Here is a 17981-nt window from a genome sequence, read left to right as displayed (position 1 = left end):
TCAAGTGAATAACCCTATCAGTTATCTCTGTGGATAGTCTCGTCAGTACATCAAGTGAATAACCCTATCAGTTAACTCTGTGAATAGTCCCGTCAGTACATCATGTGAATAACCCTATCAGTATCTCTGCGACGAGCCTCGTCAGTACTTTAATTGATAAACCCCAAAAGCATAGTCTGTAAATAATCCCAGTAGAAGACTAAGTACATAACCCTATTAGTTAAGTGTGTGACGAACCCTATCAGTACACTAAGCTGATCCACTCTACCAGGAAAGCCTGTTTTCAACACAAGTTAATTAAGTGAATAACCCTAACAGTTAAGTCTGTGAAGAGCACCATCAGTACATAAGGGTGATTAACCCTTCCTGTTTGTTTTATATTTGTCAATATATTCGAGTGAATAATATTTTGAATACGATAAGCTTGCAGTTTGAATTTTGAAGATTTGGTTTTTAACTGAACCCCCACCTTACTGTTTAACCGGCGGGGCCGCGGTGGCCATGTGGTTCAGGCGTCTGACATTCTGCTACCACTAGCCCTCCACCACTGGGTCGCGGGTTCGAGGCCTACGTGAGGCAGTCGCCAGGTACTGGACGCAGGTTGGTGGGGTTTTTCCGGGGAACTCCGGCTTTCCTCCGCCACGAAAACATGGCACGTCCTTAAATGACCATAGCTGATAATAGGACGTAACACACAAACAAATCAAACCAAACCAAGTATAACCGGCAAAATCTAGGGGTGTATCATTCACTCTACGACCGGAGCTGTGGTGAGGGTATCAGGGTACGACTTTTGGTTTACTGCTGTAACACCATCCATAACTTATTATTTAATACTAGTCCCTATGGTTTTTTCCTGCTTATATAATAATAATAGTTATATACAACATTTATATATCGCCCTATATAATTTGTAAAATTACTCTAAAGCGCTTTACAACATATGGATAATAGTAATGGTTATAATTGGGAAAACAAAAAACAAAAGGCTTACAGTCACTTTTATACATTTAAACAAGCAATGTACATGACGTCCTTGCAAGGATTCTAAAATGCAGACGTGAAGAGGTGAGTTTGGATGTCCCTCTCGAACTTGATGTCCCTTTTGATGTCCCTCTTGAACTTTGCCAATCATTAACAATAATGTCTCATATTTGGTGGACACTTAACCTTAATTGAATGGAAAAGTTGGGAGACATCGAGCAACATATAGGCGTCTCGTGCTTGTGTGCTGATCACACTGGCCATTGTACCTATATAAGTTCTTTATTCGTGTCTCCGTCATCTACATTCGTTATTGTGTGTCCTATATCCTAGTAAATACCTTCTTAAATGTAAACAGTTGCCAAAGGACGTTCATTCGTACCCCTATAAAAGGTTCCAAAGCACCTTTTCAATCTCGTCATTCTCTGCATACATTTCGAAACACGTTGGATATTGATTCCCCATTCGTTTGACATTTCGTTCCACTAATGAGCAGAAGATGGACGAGATTACCAATGGGTGCAGTATAATGTTAACTTTGTGTTGCTTTCTGCATGAACGTCCTCGAATTTAAAAAGCTATTTTCTGTGTAGTTGTACTGATGATCTTTCTAACAGTAGGCGCCTTTAAATAGTTACTTCTATAAAAAAAAAAAAACATGATAGTGAAGATAAGACTCGAGTGCCGGTGTACGGATTTTACGTTTTAAATTAACAAGTACGTCATTTTGTTGTAATTGTCAGCGGAAGTGACGAACATGTTTGTGCCACGAAGCACCGTCTGCCATACATTCAGTCACGAATTTAATAATGGGAGCCTTCTTTCCAAAAAAAGCGAAACGCGATTTAAATACATGACAGTAAATTATTTCGGAGCATATTTTGTGAATAGCACATCAAAGACCAAAATAAAATATAATGAGGATAAAGTTGTGAGTATCATTTATGTCCTGTTTGACAATATTTTTTCTCGAGTTCGGTGGCAAGATCTTCAGACAGTAAACATTCTATGGGAACAAACCTTCTTTTGACCGATTTGTTTGAGACTGAATTTATTGATGAGGTTTTTAGGACTGTAAACAAAATCCAGCCGAACCCTTCAATTTCACATGAAGATATGTCGATGATTTTGCAGTCTATGAATAAGAAGAAATTTATTGTCAACATTGATCGTATATATTCTCGTGAGCTTGAAATCTAGAACACTACAATATCATCTTCCTTGGCTGCTTTCCTCGATCTTGTTGCAGTCGATTCGGATTCAAGAGCGTACTCTGAAGATCACGACTTTCGTGACGGACGTGGGATGCTGACTGACAAACTCACATCACAGGTAGATGAAAACTATGAATAAGTGTTGTGGTCGCCATCATTACCTCATAGAGAGCTATGGTATTTCTTTGTGTGATACGAAGGTCGATGGTTTTCATTATGCTCAACAGTTTGCCTTGTAGGTTTGTTGTCACTGCTCGTGTTTGCGGTGTGAGGACGTGACATTACCTAGAATTGACATATATTTAATTAATGGGTGTCGTCGATGAAGTAGAACCCACTGACCCTTCCGGAAGAGCAGGTCTTCTTGAGAATTCGAGGGTTATCCATGTAAGTCTTTTCATTTCCTTTTTACCTAAGCACAATTGCCTTTTTCAATTTTGAGTAGCAATTATTATTTTGTTGACACTCCGGTATTCTCATGTTGTTTTATAGTGGATAGAAACACGTGTTGGTTTGTAATAATCTTGAAATAATAAGTCACAAAAATATCAAATATTGAATTTATATTGGTCTTTATATTATATTTTTTCTTGTATGCGCCAATGATACCATATCATATCATGAACTTGTCATTACCCGAATGGGAGTAACGATTGTATTTTCTCTGTTGAAAGGGTGTTGATACTGTATTTATCATTCCGAAATGAGGTCGTAAAGACCCGGTATTGTACATATTTCTGTAATTGGTGATTACCTAATGTTGTACTTTCTGTTTATTGTTGAGGATGTTAGGGTGTCCCGATATTTTACTATCTCTGGTTAATCAGTTAAACGTTTCTACTGCTGATGTTATGACATGTAAGTAGACAAGTAAGAATTATCGTCAGAATGTAAAAAAATACTTTATTTTCCCGCGTATCAACATATTTGACCGATATAGCCAAAGACACAGACACTTACCTGGGTACTATTGTGAATATTTTTTTATGTAAATTGGCACTTAAAGGGTATAGTGTGAACAAAAAAACCAGTTAGTTTCTCTAACGCTAGTTTTTATATTTTTCATAAAATATGATGATAATTCAGCTCACACAGGCCAGATATTTTCTTATTATGAAATTGATGAAAGACAATTACGACAACACCTTTGTGACAAATAATTTATTGGAAGGATGTACAGAACTTTGGACAAAGAACATAATGTATGCATTAACCTTTGATCGAAATTAACTTTAGGTATTAGCAAATTTAGTATTTGAACAATCCACGGCTATACACAAGCCTGAACAGTACTCCGGACATAGTGGTCGTAGGATAGGGTCAGCACACAAGCCGATAGCACAATCAATCACCTGACAACGTTGCAGTTCGAACTTTGGCGGACATTGGCCGCTTGGTGTCGCTGTCGTTTTCGGTTGGACTGCAGTGGTTGCTTGACACAAAGAAAAAATATAATATTATAGAATGTTAGATATTTCGTTTCACCATTAATAGTAAATAGTAAGTTTTATCTATTAATACCATTGTAAATATTAAACATTTGTATCGTCCCCGAACTAACGGTTCCAACTATAAGTAGGCTTAGTTTTTATTTCAGGAATTACCATATGTTTTCTTAGGGGGTAGGTTGAGAGAAAGAGAGGTTATAGAGCATATATTGGAAGGAACTGTAAATAACTGTTTGTCGGTCCTTATAATTAATTGTAAAATCAGAAACGCCAACTAAACGCACCGTTAATCATTATTGTCCATTTTTGACAATATATACAAGAGTTGTTTTATAATAGCATAGTTTGTTTATTCAAAATAAATTCGAATGAGTTAGGTTACACACAGGTAATTTTGTTTAAAGAATATTGTCTTATTGACTTCCGTGATACATCGTTTGACACCGAGAAAACCTGCATGTGAAATATAACGTCATAGAAAATAGGATTAAAGTTAAACAAATCCTAATCAGTACGAGTCATGATCAACTGTTAACTATTATTCTGTTCCAGTTTATTTTTGAAAGACTTAATCACATTAATCCTTATTAAACTGGTAAATGAAAATATACCGCGCTTAGCAACATCTGCCATTCAAAGATGAAAACCATTAAGTTATTAAAATGAAAATAATATACAAACAAATAAAATACAGAGCAGTAATCAGCTACTTACCCTGGTTTCCAGGGATACCTCCGGCTCCCGCTAAGACGTAAAGTGAACATCAAGGTTACCATGTGTCATGGAAGTATAGTACAACATAAAGAGGCATACAGTCCCGATACATTTAAATGTTTAGAACTAGTTTTCTATGATCAAGTTTAGCCACAATTACAATATATCGCATCCTGGTGTTTTTTTCTTTTTTCATCCGATATAGTTATTGTTGTCAAACATAATGATTACTTATTTTTGATATATATTTTTCATTTTTTATCATGATTGATTGCGAAAAAAATAATGTTAATCTGCACAATTCTTGTAATGTTTTGGTAAACTAGACTTTCATAGTAGAATTGTAATGTCTAACATTCACGGCCAAAAAAATAGATAAGATCAATTTTCTTTCATTTTATTTGTCTTCACTCCCCAAATCTGTTAATTTGACAAAAATGCTAAAGTGGTTAACTTGGCATTTTTGGTGGAAGGAACTTACAACAGACGCTACAGCTCCTAGGACACATGAGATAGCGGACCGTACGCTCGTTACATGCCAACGGGTCAGACGCTATCAGACCTGCGCAGTAAGAACTGTCGTAGTCGAAACAGTTCTGTAGAGGAGGTGGCATCAACAGGTCATATCCGACGGCACCTAATGGGAAGTCAAATCGATAAACATTACATAAAACTAACAAAAAGTAATACAGCCGAAAGTGGTTTATCAGTAATATGTTAACTAGAATCTATTTCAATAACGTTGAATAATAATAATAATACAATCAATTATTTAGACAGGGTAATATATTTAGATTTACATTTAATTTACAATATGGCCCGATTTTAGCTTTATAAGCCAAACTAGTTTGCATACCAGATTTGCAGCTGGTTACATTTTATGAAGTACAATAGTACTATATAAAGGAAAACACACTAGGTTCACAACCTTAAAAAGTAACATTTCATATAAAATAGATATGTTCCAAGTTAAGGATTAGTTAAGAAGTCGTAACAGCCATAAATGTCAGCGGATATGCAAATAATGGAACTTAATGTGCGGAAAAAGAGGAGCAAATTAGCAAAATAGCATTATTAAGGACGGGTCATGGGATATCAAATTGATGTTAAATTATGAAACTTTACTTATAAACTCAAATATGGTCATACCTATATGTTATGGTAAACTTAATAACTTAATATGTATTTTTTGTTTTTTTGGGAATAAAACACTGTCACGTTAATCATTCGCTGGTCCAACGTGCATGGCAACAGATCGATATGACGGTTGTTATATTCTAAAAATGTAGTGGTTGCCGTCGATTTCTCATGATCGCAACTTATATGTTTGAGAGAGAAAAAAATCCGAATACCAACAAATGCATGTCGTATAATCAAAAGCCACCCATAACAAATCCATGTTTGTGTAAATATGTCTTTAAGATATTAATTATAATAGCAAAAATGAAAGGAACAATTATTAAAGACAAAGTAGCAAATTTATCGATTACTCCATTGTTCATTAAGGGATTGTATGAAGTATACAAATGCATATTGGTGGTTATACTAGTTACCTGAAGAGAAGTTATTTACATTGATATTGGTATCACATATAAAGATGAACAATACGAACCTGTGCGACACAGATCACGGTTACAGTTTTTCCCAGTGTCGCAGCACTGTCCACAGTATGACGTAGTCGCCCGTGAGTGGCTCGAACCCGTCACGTGTCGCCGGCCAATTTGTGGAGCACCGAAATATCCACAACTCTAAAGTGATGTGTACTGTTAGTCACAAAGACATACACCAGCAATAGTCATGTATATATATATGGCTTAGGGAATATCCCTATATGACTTAGGGAATATCCCTTAAGGATAATCCCTATATGACTTGAGGATAATCCCGATATGACTTGAGAATAATCCCGATATGACTGAGGGAATATCCCTATATGACGTAAAGATAACCCGTATATGACTTGGGAATAACTCCTTTATGACGAAGTGTAAACACTATATGATTAAGGGATAATCCCTAAGTAACGATACTCTCCATCCGACTAGTCCACTTTCATTGGATGAAACGCACCTTTTTCCCCCACACTTTCAAATTGAAACGAAAGCCGATAAAGAAGCACATGGTGTCCAACTCGCTATCTTAAATATTAATACACATACTGTTAACATATGTTGAAATAATGTACGTATTTAAATATAGTATTCCACTTTCAATAAGTCTTATAAACACTTTAATTTGCAGATTTGATTTTCCGGGATAGATGCATCTTGTTAAATTCTTCAAGTCTAAGTGGAATAACATACATTTGTAGTTACCAGGAAACATAATCTCTTCTTTCATTTTCATATTAATCCACATATGATGCAGCAAGACAGTTACGTGTTTCCTTTTCTTGTGAGATTTAAAAAAACAGTTTAAGCATGTTTCATTAGGCTAGGCTAGCCGTTATGAGAGCTAAACTAATCATGAAATGTTTTATAAATATCATAAGAAAAGGAAACAAATTCGAAACACTTTTACATTCCATGATCAAAATTGTCCTTGTACTTATCGCCATTATTGTAATCAGTTATATAATAGGGACGTCTGGACGTCATTTTCATTGTATGACATCACAGATGGAGAGTTAAATTTATACGCAAAATATGTTACACCGGTGAACTCGCTGAATAACAAAGTAAGGATATCATATGGAAAACGAATTCATTCAATAAGTCAAATGTACAGGAATTAGTCAATCAACTCTAGTTTAATTATATCTGTTATGTCATATGCTTGCAGAATGCCCTGAACAACAGGTTGATACGTTACCAATTTCGGTGCACAGCCTAGACGATAGCGCTTCTCTTTGTTAACATTGTAAATCTCTTCTGCGTAACACATCTACAACAGAATAAGAATATCAATACCAAATTTGTTTTCAAAATACATGTACTTTTACCATTGAAGCCATTGAATAGTAGGTATAGTCTATTTGATCATTTATATATACATAGGCTTTGTGATCGACAATTTTACACAAATAAAGCACAAATACAGACATATTTGCAATGAGTGTGTTTTTCAGTTAAATATCAATTCTGAAAACCGAGCGTCCGGAAAGCATACATACAGACGATTGTTGATTAAAAACTTCAAACTTCAAAACAAGACCATTTATATCATACCTGATCGGCATCACATTGTATGTCACGTGTACACATTCGTGGATCAATGACGTCATCACATGCAAGACACCTTTTACCCAACTCTAGAAATGATAACATCATGAAGATTGTCTGTAGTATTTATTTATTAGCAAACACGTGAGCGAGCACATATGTAGAGTCATTATATTTATTATCTATTAGTAGGAGTAGTAAGTTGAATTTACACGTGGGTCTTTAACATACTCATAATATATACAAAACAATTGTTATCTATGTAAACTGGCAGTAATCTTTGTCAAATCATCTACTTTATTACTGAGCACACTGCTAGATACAATGGAAAACCTTTCCTTGTTATTGTTTTCCTTTTAACAATCCTTTAATTTTGTGCGTTCTCTTACCAACACTATTTACAAGACCAAACAACAAAAGAAGTTTCAGGTCTTCTTCAAGGGAAATTCTCATTTCTACTGATTTCTAAATATGATAACAGAATCATTTTACTGTTCATATTTTCTTATATTGATCGGCTATGTTTTATCTTTGGTGTTGACGCTGTAGTTTGTTTCGATCTTGTTAACGCTGTGGTACATTTTGTTGTTATATTAACGCTGTAGTATATTTTCCCTTGTGTGTTGACGCTATGGTCAATTTTGTCCTTGTGTTTAAACACTGCATTATAGTTTGACCTTGTGTTTTGATGCTGTGGTATATTTTGATCGTATGTGTTGACACCGTGGTAAAATTGGTCCTGATGTATTGACTGACGTTGTAGTATATTTTGACCGTGTGTGTTGACGCTGTAGTATATTTTATTTTCACGTCACATATATTGTATACCCGGAAATTTTCGCCCATTCTAAATTTTCGCCCATGAAATCAGTTTTCGACCAGTGTAGATTTCGTCCTTCAATAAATAGTTTATGCTGTTTATTTAAATTCGCTGTACTGATAAGTTCACCTTCATTACGGAGGGCAAAAAAGGCAAAAATTAAAATGCATCGCAATTTTCCGGATATACAGTATATATTCTGTTTTGCTTCATAAACCAGTTCAATAGCGTCAATGTTCCCCTATACATACGTATTGGTCTGTCGCAGAGTTGTATGTTACAGTAGTCACGTGTACAACACGACGTGCACAGAGTTGATTCCGACTTTTTCTTTTTCCTGGAACAGTGCTGTGTGGTAGAACACAATGTTTATCACATAACTGATACATATAACTATGTCATACAGCCATGTCACAAATGTGGTAATACGCATGTTAAATAAGATCTAAAAGTTTGCGATTGGTCGAAACCTTGGGAACAAATTACTACGCCATATTAGGTAGTACTTTTATTAACTATACTACATTATACAGTTACTGTTACTTTAAATGTGTTTGAAATGTTCATTTTGTCAACATTATTTTCATTACATTTAAAGATATTCATTATTATAAACCAATTTAAACTACTTCACACTGCGCGGAACTAAAATACTATGATCTAAGTACTTTGGTTTTACCTATATAAAGTCGGCTGATAACACATTTATGTGTTCTCTTTTTCAAATTATGAATGGTATGTGATAAATAGAATCTTACATTTGTGTCCATGTTACATTGAATTTATTAAACTCGTTCAATTAGTTGATATTACATGATACTGAGTGTAAGATCATTAATTTATATCATTAATGGCAATTTGGTTTATTGAAATGCTGTTGTAAGCATGAGAAAATAGAAATATAACAATATGTAAATTATTGTACTGATGTTGTGTCAGTAGAATCGCTCTTTTGATATATAGACCAATATTTACAGCCGTATCCTTGCATCCTGAACGGAACATCTGGACTGCACCGGAAGTGACGTAATGTTCGCCATAACACCTCTGGAATAAAACAAAAGCATTTGATGTTTTTTATTGTGTTTTGTAGCTTGAAGGTAACAATATCAACCCCATCCTCACACACAATATCCTCTGATATGGCTATTTGTATCATTCTTCTATACCATGGTGGCATTTTATTTGTTAACTCTATAACTGTGGAAACTCTGTTAATCAAAACTACATTGTACTCCTTCATAATTACATATGTTTTTTAAGAACATTTCTCTCATTTGATATATCTTTTTCCGATACGGCCGATGTAATAATAGGATATTCTCCAAAATATTAAGAACATTCTAATCGTTTAAATTTGATCATATTTTATACATGTATTCCTTGCGTGTATAAAATTGTTTTCTTTGTGACGTTTATAAGTCTCACCTCATTTGGTCCACACTGGACAATAGTATTGCAGTCACGTTGTTTGGGAAGTCTGTCACAATTATAGCACAATGGGCCACCTATGATAAAAGAACGGAAATTTACTTACAGTAGTGGACATTTTTGTTACACAACACACGGAACAACACACGTAGATTTTCCCCTCCCGAAACAATAATACTAGATGTACAATATGGCAATGACAGTTACCCCTGTCTGTTTTGGGGAGTTAACGCTCTCCCGTTCCTGTCTCTATGTCATCAATGACGGACCTGGTCGCCACTAGATGAAAAAGCGCTTTAACAATATCTACAATTCCACATCCCCCGTCAAAGCGTTGCTCCCTATTTATACCCACTATCTTACATGATATAGGATGGTTCGATTCTTTATCATTAATTATCTATTGTACTGACCATTTTGTTACAAAGTGCATAGCACACAATAATGATTTTATAATATGGCTATGAGAATGACAATGAATTTTACAAATATATTGTACCTGGTATTTCTAGATCTGGTTAAAACATAAATGATACATATAGTAGAAGAAATACAACTGGTATAGCATATCAAAGTTTGACCCATGGACCCCTCTGTTAAAAGGAATTAAAATACGTGACATTTCCCTATATACATGTCAGATCAACACGTATATCACAGTACAGCTACCACTGATAGGAAGATAAATTTCACCTTCTCGTGAGAAAGTATCAGATATGTACGTTGATAGTTACAGCACGTCAGCCTATGGGAGGAAGAAGAAAATTGTCTGTGAGAAAATCCACAAAGCAGGCATACGACAATTGCAGACAGTTCTTCGAAATGTCAGGGGTCGTGCTCACTTACGCTCTCTGCACTCCGGGAATGTGGAATATCAAAAGTGACGGCAGGCGGCTACCAATTTGATTGGTCACATATAAAAGAAAACTGACAAACAGCTAGGCTGACAATGTTCTTTGAAGATTACAGAGGAGTAACACCCGACAACGTCAGTCAATTCTACCGTTACATGGCCGCGGGATTCTGTTGATGTACCACAAAGCATCAAACTAGTATTCTTGTCTCATCGACAAGGTAGCGTACACTGAGCCTTTGATGTTTTCATGACATATTCCAAGGGTGCAGAGAACGTATGTGAGTATAACCTCTGGATATCGGTAAGGTCATATGTCTAATTAAGTTATACTCACTTTGTGCTGCAACAAATGCAATAAATATAGACGCCCATGCTGTAAATAAAAACGGGAATATATGAAACAGAAGCCAAAAAATATATTTCTGTATACCATTACCAGCAATATGCGGAAAGAATGTTCCCTACTGTGGAGTATTACTAGCTATAGCATGTGTTGTCAACGTATTTTGTCTGCAATGTCATTAAATACATACATGTATATTACTCAGCCATCTTCAAAATTGGCCTGGACATAGGAAGTATACAACCAAACATCAAACCTGCTATCAACCCATACAATAACAGGAACTCTATATTACGGAAAGACAAGGATGTTGGTATAGCTAATTGGATATTCCTAGACTGAATCCACCGAAATTTTAGGCAAGTCATTGTCTTTAATGCATAGGCTAACCGCAACTGAGGAAGTATAAAGTAACCCATGATCGCTAGCTCATATTCGATCGTGATTGGAGCATGTTTATTATATGAACACATAAGTTTCATCTAATCCGTTCATAACTATTATTATTGTCCGGAAAGCATTGCCTTATCATGAGCTGAGAAAGTATCATCACCAAATGAAATATGCACGGCTTCCGTTCATCTCCTAAAATAGCCTTATCACTATCATTTAAGGGTTTTTGCCATGATTTTTTACATCTCGTAAAAAAAAGCGAAACCTGTAATATTCTTAAATAAATAACGAATCATCCATCAACGCGCGTTCAGAAGTGTCCCGTTATCTAGATATAGGCAATCAAATGTGACCGCTCCGTTACAGGTCACGTGGTACTTGCATTGTGACGTCAAAGTGGCACGTTTTTGGTCACTGGTCCACAGTAGCTAGGGTTCAGGAGCTGCACCCCTTCTGTATATTTATGATTTGTTTCAATGGACACGTCTGACAGTGTGATTATTAACATTAACTACATTCTTAATACAATTCTCTACCAATTTAGGTTTGAGAAAGGACGAAGACAAATCACAATTTACGTAAAAAATTACATCGGAGGACGATTCTGATATGGCAGGGACGTAAGACGTATATATGATACGCATATAGCACAGCGGTTACACAGAATGAAAACTCAATATATTACTTGATTTAAAACAAATCAATGTGACGTAAGAGCCAGTTTAATCATGTGACTTTTTAGACTCATATATTTGCAATGTAATCTACTGTCATGTTCTAAAAATATGCTAATAAATCGTGTGTTTTCCTCCTATATATGTATACATGTATACTTAATACCATATGTAACGTTACTTATCCACATATTAACGTCTAAAAGTGAAAGTTTTACTAAACAGCTTTTATTTAGATCTGAGTTTGGTGTAGTATTAGAGCACGTCGACGGAACACATAAACTTTCATTCAATTTGGTTTTGTCATAATCGCGAACGTTGATCACTTGAAAAGTAAAAACACCGGACAGTATAGCTTAATTGTATATCCACGGGTATACGTGAACAACCATTTTATGTCTAGTGTCAATCAGACTGTCACAATTAAATATAAATAATATGATAGTTTAAAATATTTGTTTCGTTGAAATATCGCTTTAGATGTCAGCTGAAATCAGGATACGAAAATGAAAATGGCCCTTCCCCACTTCATGAATTTCACTAAAACCAGCAAGTGTTTCTCTCTCTAATGGGTATTGAAATATACATATAAAAAGTGAACCGTATTGGGGCAGTTTTTGCCTACTCCGTTCAACAACAATTAAGATCAGTTTTTTTTACAACATCTTTATAAATAATTAAACAGATTCGTCACTCAAGTGTGGCTTGAAGTAATAACCCAAACCCCGAACACAAACAAATATTATATTGCTTGATATTCTATGCATGTATCTCACAAGTCAAACTCATGGCTGGATGTCAATATATGTTAATACAATTTCTTATGTTTTTATGACTTCGAATGTATAGTATACACCTGTAATATTGACATGTGACAGATTAATAAAATATATTGTATTGTATTGTGTATTATTTGCATATTTTTTTCAGAAAAGAAACAGGTTCCAAAATGTCGACTCATCGCTAGCTTCAAATTATACGTGAAATTCAAACTCGAAATAGAAAAGAATATCTGCCGGGCTCGCTCTAGTTGGTGGTATTCAATTCAACTAGGCTCCACAACATTGGTTTTACGTTTGTTTTAAAGATCACTTTTCATAAACAAGAACTGGATTAGTTTGGATTTGTGCTAATATTGGAAGGTTTATTCTGAAATAGTTTGCCACAAGTAAACTCATCACGAGTTCCTGAACGTACATTTTTGTTAAAAAGCTGCTAAACAAATGTTAATGTTGGTATTTTAAACTATTCAATAACTGTTGTTGTTTAACAAAGCCCTTAACTTCTAGTATCAAACAATCATTGAGTAATTGAGCATGCAAACACACTGTCTTAATATTGAGTCAGGACGTTACAATGCCGTCCCTAGAGGCCAAAGAATATGTACTGTCTGTAACAAAAATGATGTAGAAGATGAGATGCATTTTATACTACTTTGTCCAGCATATTCTGAGTTGAGAAATACATATTTAAAACAATATTATTATCGACATCCTAGTGTCTATAAATTGATTGAATTATTTGCATATAAAAATGTCAAAACTTTAAGTAAACTTGGTAAATATTTATTGTATGTAACCGCCAAAAGAAAACCCTTGTGGGCCAGTAAAATGTATATGTTAAATGTGAACCATGAATTATCCTCCGCCATCTTGTATATTGTACTTTATTACGAACCATGCGTGATTAACTTTATAACCTATATGCTGTATTGCATTTGGTAAATAAAAAGCTTGAACTTGGGCATAAAGAAACGCGCCGGCACACCATTCTACCTGTGATAGTTGGAGGATCGGTTAGAAATGACATTACGCCATGACATTCACAGCCTCAGGTAACACATGTTAGAGAGCTATCCAATTTAGGAAAATATTTATATTAAGCATTTAAGAGGCGTTAATTCAAGGTTTATGTATTGTGGTGTTTCATAACTGTAATAGTTAATGGTTAATTAAGTATTGTTATATGCACATTATTGAACGGTGGTTTATGTATACTGTGATGTCACTCTCCTGTCTATTCTAATTATGTTTATAGAATGTTATATGCATATATGTATGTACCTATAAGCATTAGGGCTTTTGGCTAATAAAGAACCTCTGAGGTAGTTAGTTCACCTGTAAATTCACAGGTAGGTATCGTAAATGACCCTTGGCTATAGTATTAAGTGGGTAAGAACTACAGGTAAATAACATACCTTTTGATACACATGTAAGATATTAGGGTGTAAACTGTGTTTTACCATCTCTCGGCTAAAAGGTACAGTGTACATTGAATGTAGTTGATGCAGATACGGAATTAGATTTTCGTGATTCAGACTCGAATGTATAACTTCTCTTTCGGAGAATTGATGTCTTTATTTGCTGATTGATGATTTTACCGATACAACATCATTATTATATTGGTTGCTGTCATTACTTTAACTGTTTTGCAGATAATATATAAATAGGGGTCTTGTCAGAATGGGTACACGTAGTGCGTGTCGTATAATTCGTGCCACTGTGACGTCACAGATCATGTGACCTCTACCGCGTTCAAAATATGCATATTCACTACAGGCTGATATAGATGAGGCGTTACCTGGCCTGTCTATCATCTGAGTACCGAGAGAGACGGGGTCTCGATCACTACACATATTATTGCATCAAATGACATTAAAATATGAAATTATGAAAAATCGTGGCCAATACTGTGGGGAAATACTGTCCGTAAAATATCTAATAGTGCCATTTAACAATAAGAATAAAGTACAAATTCTTACCCTAACGACATACATTCTGGTTCACCTACAGGTGCGTGAAAAAAACACCGTTAAAAGTCTTTGATCCTGATCAATTACAAGTAAAATGAAATTTAGATAACGTTACCTTGATAATAATATATAACGGTGATATCCATGACTTGTTTAACGTTGGTTGGTAGACATATATAGACAATAGTGTGTACAGGAATGTCCAGACATTCTTATCAGAGGTGATCAAGATAAGGGCAGTGAGTACGGAACAGCTATAAGTCCACATATAGTAGGAGACACTACACTCCCTGTTCTACGTCTGCTGGTTACGATGTAACAATGTAAAAATAGAAATATATCCAGCAAGAACCATCTTTTTGTACTTGAAATAATGATAAAATATTCCTAGTGAAATTCATCTTTACTCGACTTTTATTTCCAATACATAAAACAAACAGCAATGGGGGAATGACTAAATGATAAATTATTTATCATTTGTCTTATGAACAGCATGACGTCACATGGTCTCATTTGAACTTACCCATCAGTATTGTTCTCGGCAAAACAATCTTTGTCATGATTAACGATCGATTTAAATTATTTTCTCATAATTGGTATTGCGGAGGAAATGTACAATTTAAAACACCCAGAATGATTATCACTAGTGTTATTTCATTATTCTTTATTTTGGGGTAATCTAGACCTTTCGACGTTCAGATTGACACAATGTCGTCTCATTTAAAGATTTATCATCACGATTTTGGCGCAACTGAAATCATATGTGCGTCAAATACAGCCTTTGGGGCAAATTATTTTTAAACGAATTCAAAATCAAAACGAAATAAAACGTTGTTATCATTCTAATTTTATTTCGTTCGTTGAACAACCAGTTATGATCATTTTCATTCGAGAACATTGCTGGTGTCAAATGTATTTCTTACACTGTTATATAGGCAACTATGTAGGTTTCCTCTCTATTTAAATATCTTTTATAGTCCATTAAGCCTACCTCTCTCTTTCCTAATACCAACCACTTTTCAATTGCCGGTGATGTTTGGTAGTATTTCTTATAAGATGTCTAGCCAAAGTTTTATGATAGTATATAAGTTGTCTCCATAGGAGAAAGCATTTTTATCTGAGTTGCGCAAAAATCATAGTATAGGAAATAACCTTCAGTCGAGATAAAGCTTTACCATGGTAAATCTGATTTATCGGAAAAGAATCTCTCCTAATTTCATAGACATGACAAAAGAGGACATGACATTTATTTAGAAGTTCGTACCATATCATTGAACATGTAATTTGGTATGTAACGGGAACGGGATGATAAATAATTATAACTTCTCAGTCAAAAATATATATTCTCACTCCTAAATTATTTCGGCATTTGATACAGAAGGAAACGTAGTGATTTATAAGAGAAAATATTCCTTCCATATACTATATAACGGATGTTTTCGCCCAGTCAAACTTTCACCCTTCGCCTGTGAAATCCAAATTCGCTCAGTGTGAATTTCGCTTTTCATATTTAATCACTATGTATATTATGTAGTTGATTAATGTTCGCTGTAATGATAAATTCTCCCCCATTCCAGATGGCGAAAAAAGCGAAAATAAGACTGCAGCGAAAATGTTCCGGTATACAGAAGTGTAAGCATCTTGGAAAGACATTATAGAGGAAACCATTACATCACATTAGTGTTCAACCAATGTAATAAATATATCAAAGACGAAAGACAAACGACATATTTTGGTTTTATTCTCTAAGGGGCAAAGCTCGCTTCTCACATTTCCGAGAGCACTATACGTTATAACAACAACATACATGTAATACACACTGTTTAACATCAAAATATTCAAACAATGACTGACAATACAGGAATGAAACAGGAACAATATAACTTTTCTGATACCGACTTATAATTACTTAATGTTACACAATGACAGTCTGTGACGGAGGCGGATCGATGGGGTTTTGAAAGCATTATCAGACCACCTCTCACTACACACGTTGCCAATTTCTATAAACAAGAATTCCACGGAAGTGGATGTGTCGCCTGCGCAGGAAGCTGGGAGATTGTGCTTAGCACTGCATGAAGTTTGAGTTTGATCAGCCCAAGGAAACTCATGTTATCGCAGGAAAACAAATTTTCTATTTATAGTAACAGTGACCTTGACCTTTGACCTTCGGACCTGAAAAGGAATCCCAAGCAAACACTTTTGGTAAGGAAGAACTGCATGAAGTTTGAGTTTGATCGGCCCAAGGAAACTCAAGTTATCGCACGAAAACCTCTGTGCGGACGACTACACCGACGCCGACATAGCAATACCTATGTGTCACCAGCTTTTCGCAGGCGACACAAAAACGACGTATTTTTTGCATGTTTTGGCATTAAAAAGAAACAAAACATCCCACTGTCCCTGTATCCAACAATGCCTCTGTTACCACAACAAGCATAAACAAACGATATAAAACGATATAAAATAGTTAGAAACAATATTGAAGAAACATATCTGATGTGACAATGAATAGGGCAAAGCAAAATCAAAGAAATATACTATTTCTCTAACAGGATTAAATAAACTTACAATATTTCTCTTCAAATTCTAAGAAACATACTATTTCTCTCACAGAGTCCAAGAAACATACTATTTCTCTCACAGAGTCCAAGAAACATACTATTTCTCTCACTAAGTCAAAGAAATATACCTTTTCTCTCACAGAATCCAAGAAACATAGTTCATATACTATTTCTCTTTGAGAGTCCAAGAAACATATAAATATTTAACAGAGTCAAAGAAACATATACTATTTCTCTCACAGAGTCAAAGAGACATTCTATTTCATTCACAGAGTTCTTGCACAGTAAAAGAGTATTTTCAGAATTGACATTAACTCTTTCATCCCTAGGTAACTTGAGTAGACTCTATCATATATTCATCTAGAAGAGTCCATTATGGTCTACAGTGGTGAAAGGGTTAATGAATAATACAAACTACATAACCATGTAAGGTATATGTCAATGTACATGTTGTCAGCCTCTCCTTACCAACTTTGACCATAATGAATTTACATCATTCACAGTCGTAAAGAGGCAGCAGATTAGAAAGAATATTCGGTGGTTTCGTTAATAACTATTTTGAATTGTAATAAAGTTATTTTGTGCTTCAATATATTGCTCTATTTAACATGACACACACTGCAGTTC

The 17981-nt window shown here is 34.9% G+C and overlaps 1 protein-coding gene across 1 annotated transcript; it reads right to left on the bottom strand.

Annotated features, from left to right (window-relative positions):
• Window positions 1-3350: 3350 nt before the first annotated feature.
• Window positions 3351-15010, bottom strand: LOC110453858. The gene is made up of 11 exons (XM_021503042.1): window positions 14906-15010; window positions 10963-11001; window positions 9770-9849; window positions 9317-9388; window positions 8593-8689; window positions 7528-7610; window positions 7172-7243; window positions 5973-6108; window positions 4842-4997; window positions 4361-4390; window positions 3351-3630 (listed from the first exon to the last, which is right to left on the bottom strand). Exons 1-11 carry the CDS (start codon window positions 14934-14936, stop codon window positions 3431-3433), a joined length of 996 nt encoding a protein of 331 aa, XP_021358717.1. The 5' UTR covers window positions 14937-15010; the 3' UTR covers window positions 3351-3430.
• Window positions 15011-17981: the final 2971 nt, after the last annotated feature.

The sequence above is a fragment of the Mizuhopecten yessoensis genome, unplaced genomic scaffold (genome assembly GCF_002113885.1).
Source record: "Mizuhopecten yessoensis strain PY_sf001 unplaced genomic scaffold, ASM211388v2 scaffold7521, whole genome shotgun sequence".
In the NCBI taxonomy this organism is placed as follows: Eukaryota; Metazoa; Mollusca; class Bivalvia; order Pectinida; family Pectinidae; genus Mizuhopecten; species Mizuhopecten yessoensis.
This window is presented reverse-complemented; position numbering and strand designations above follow the sequence as displayed.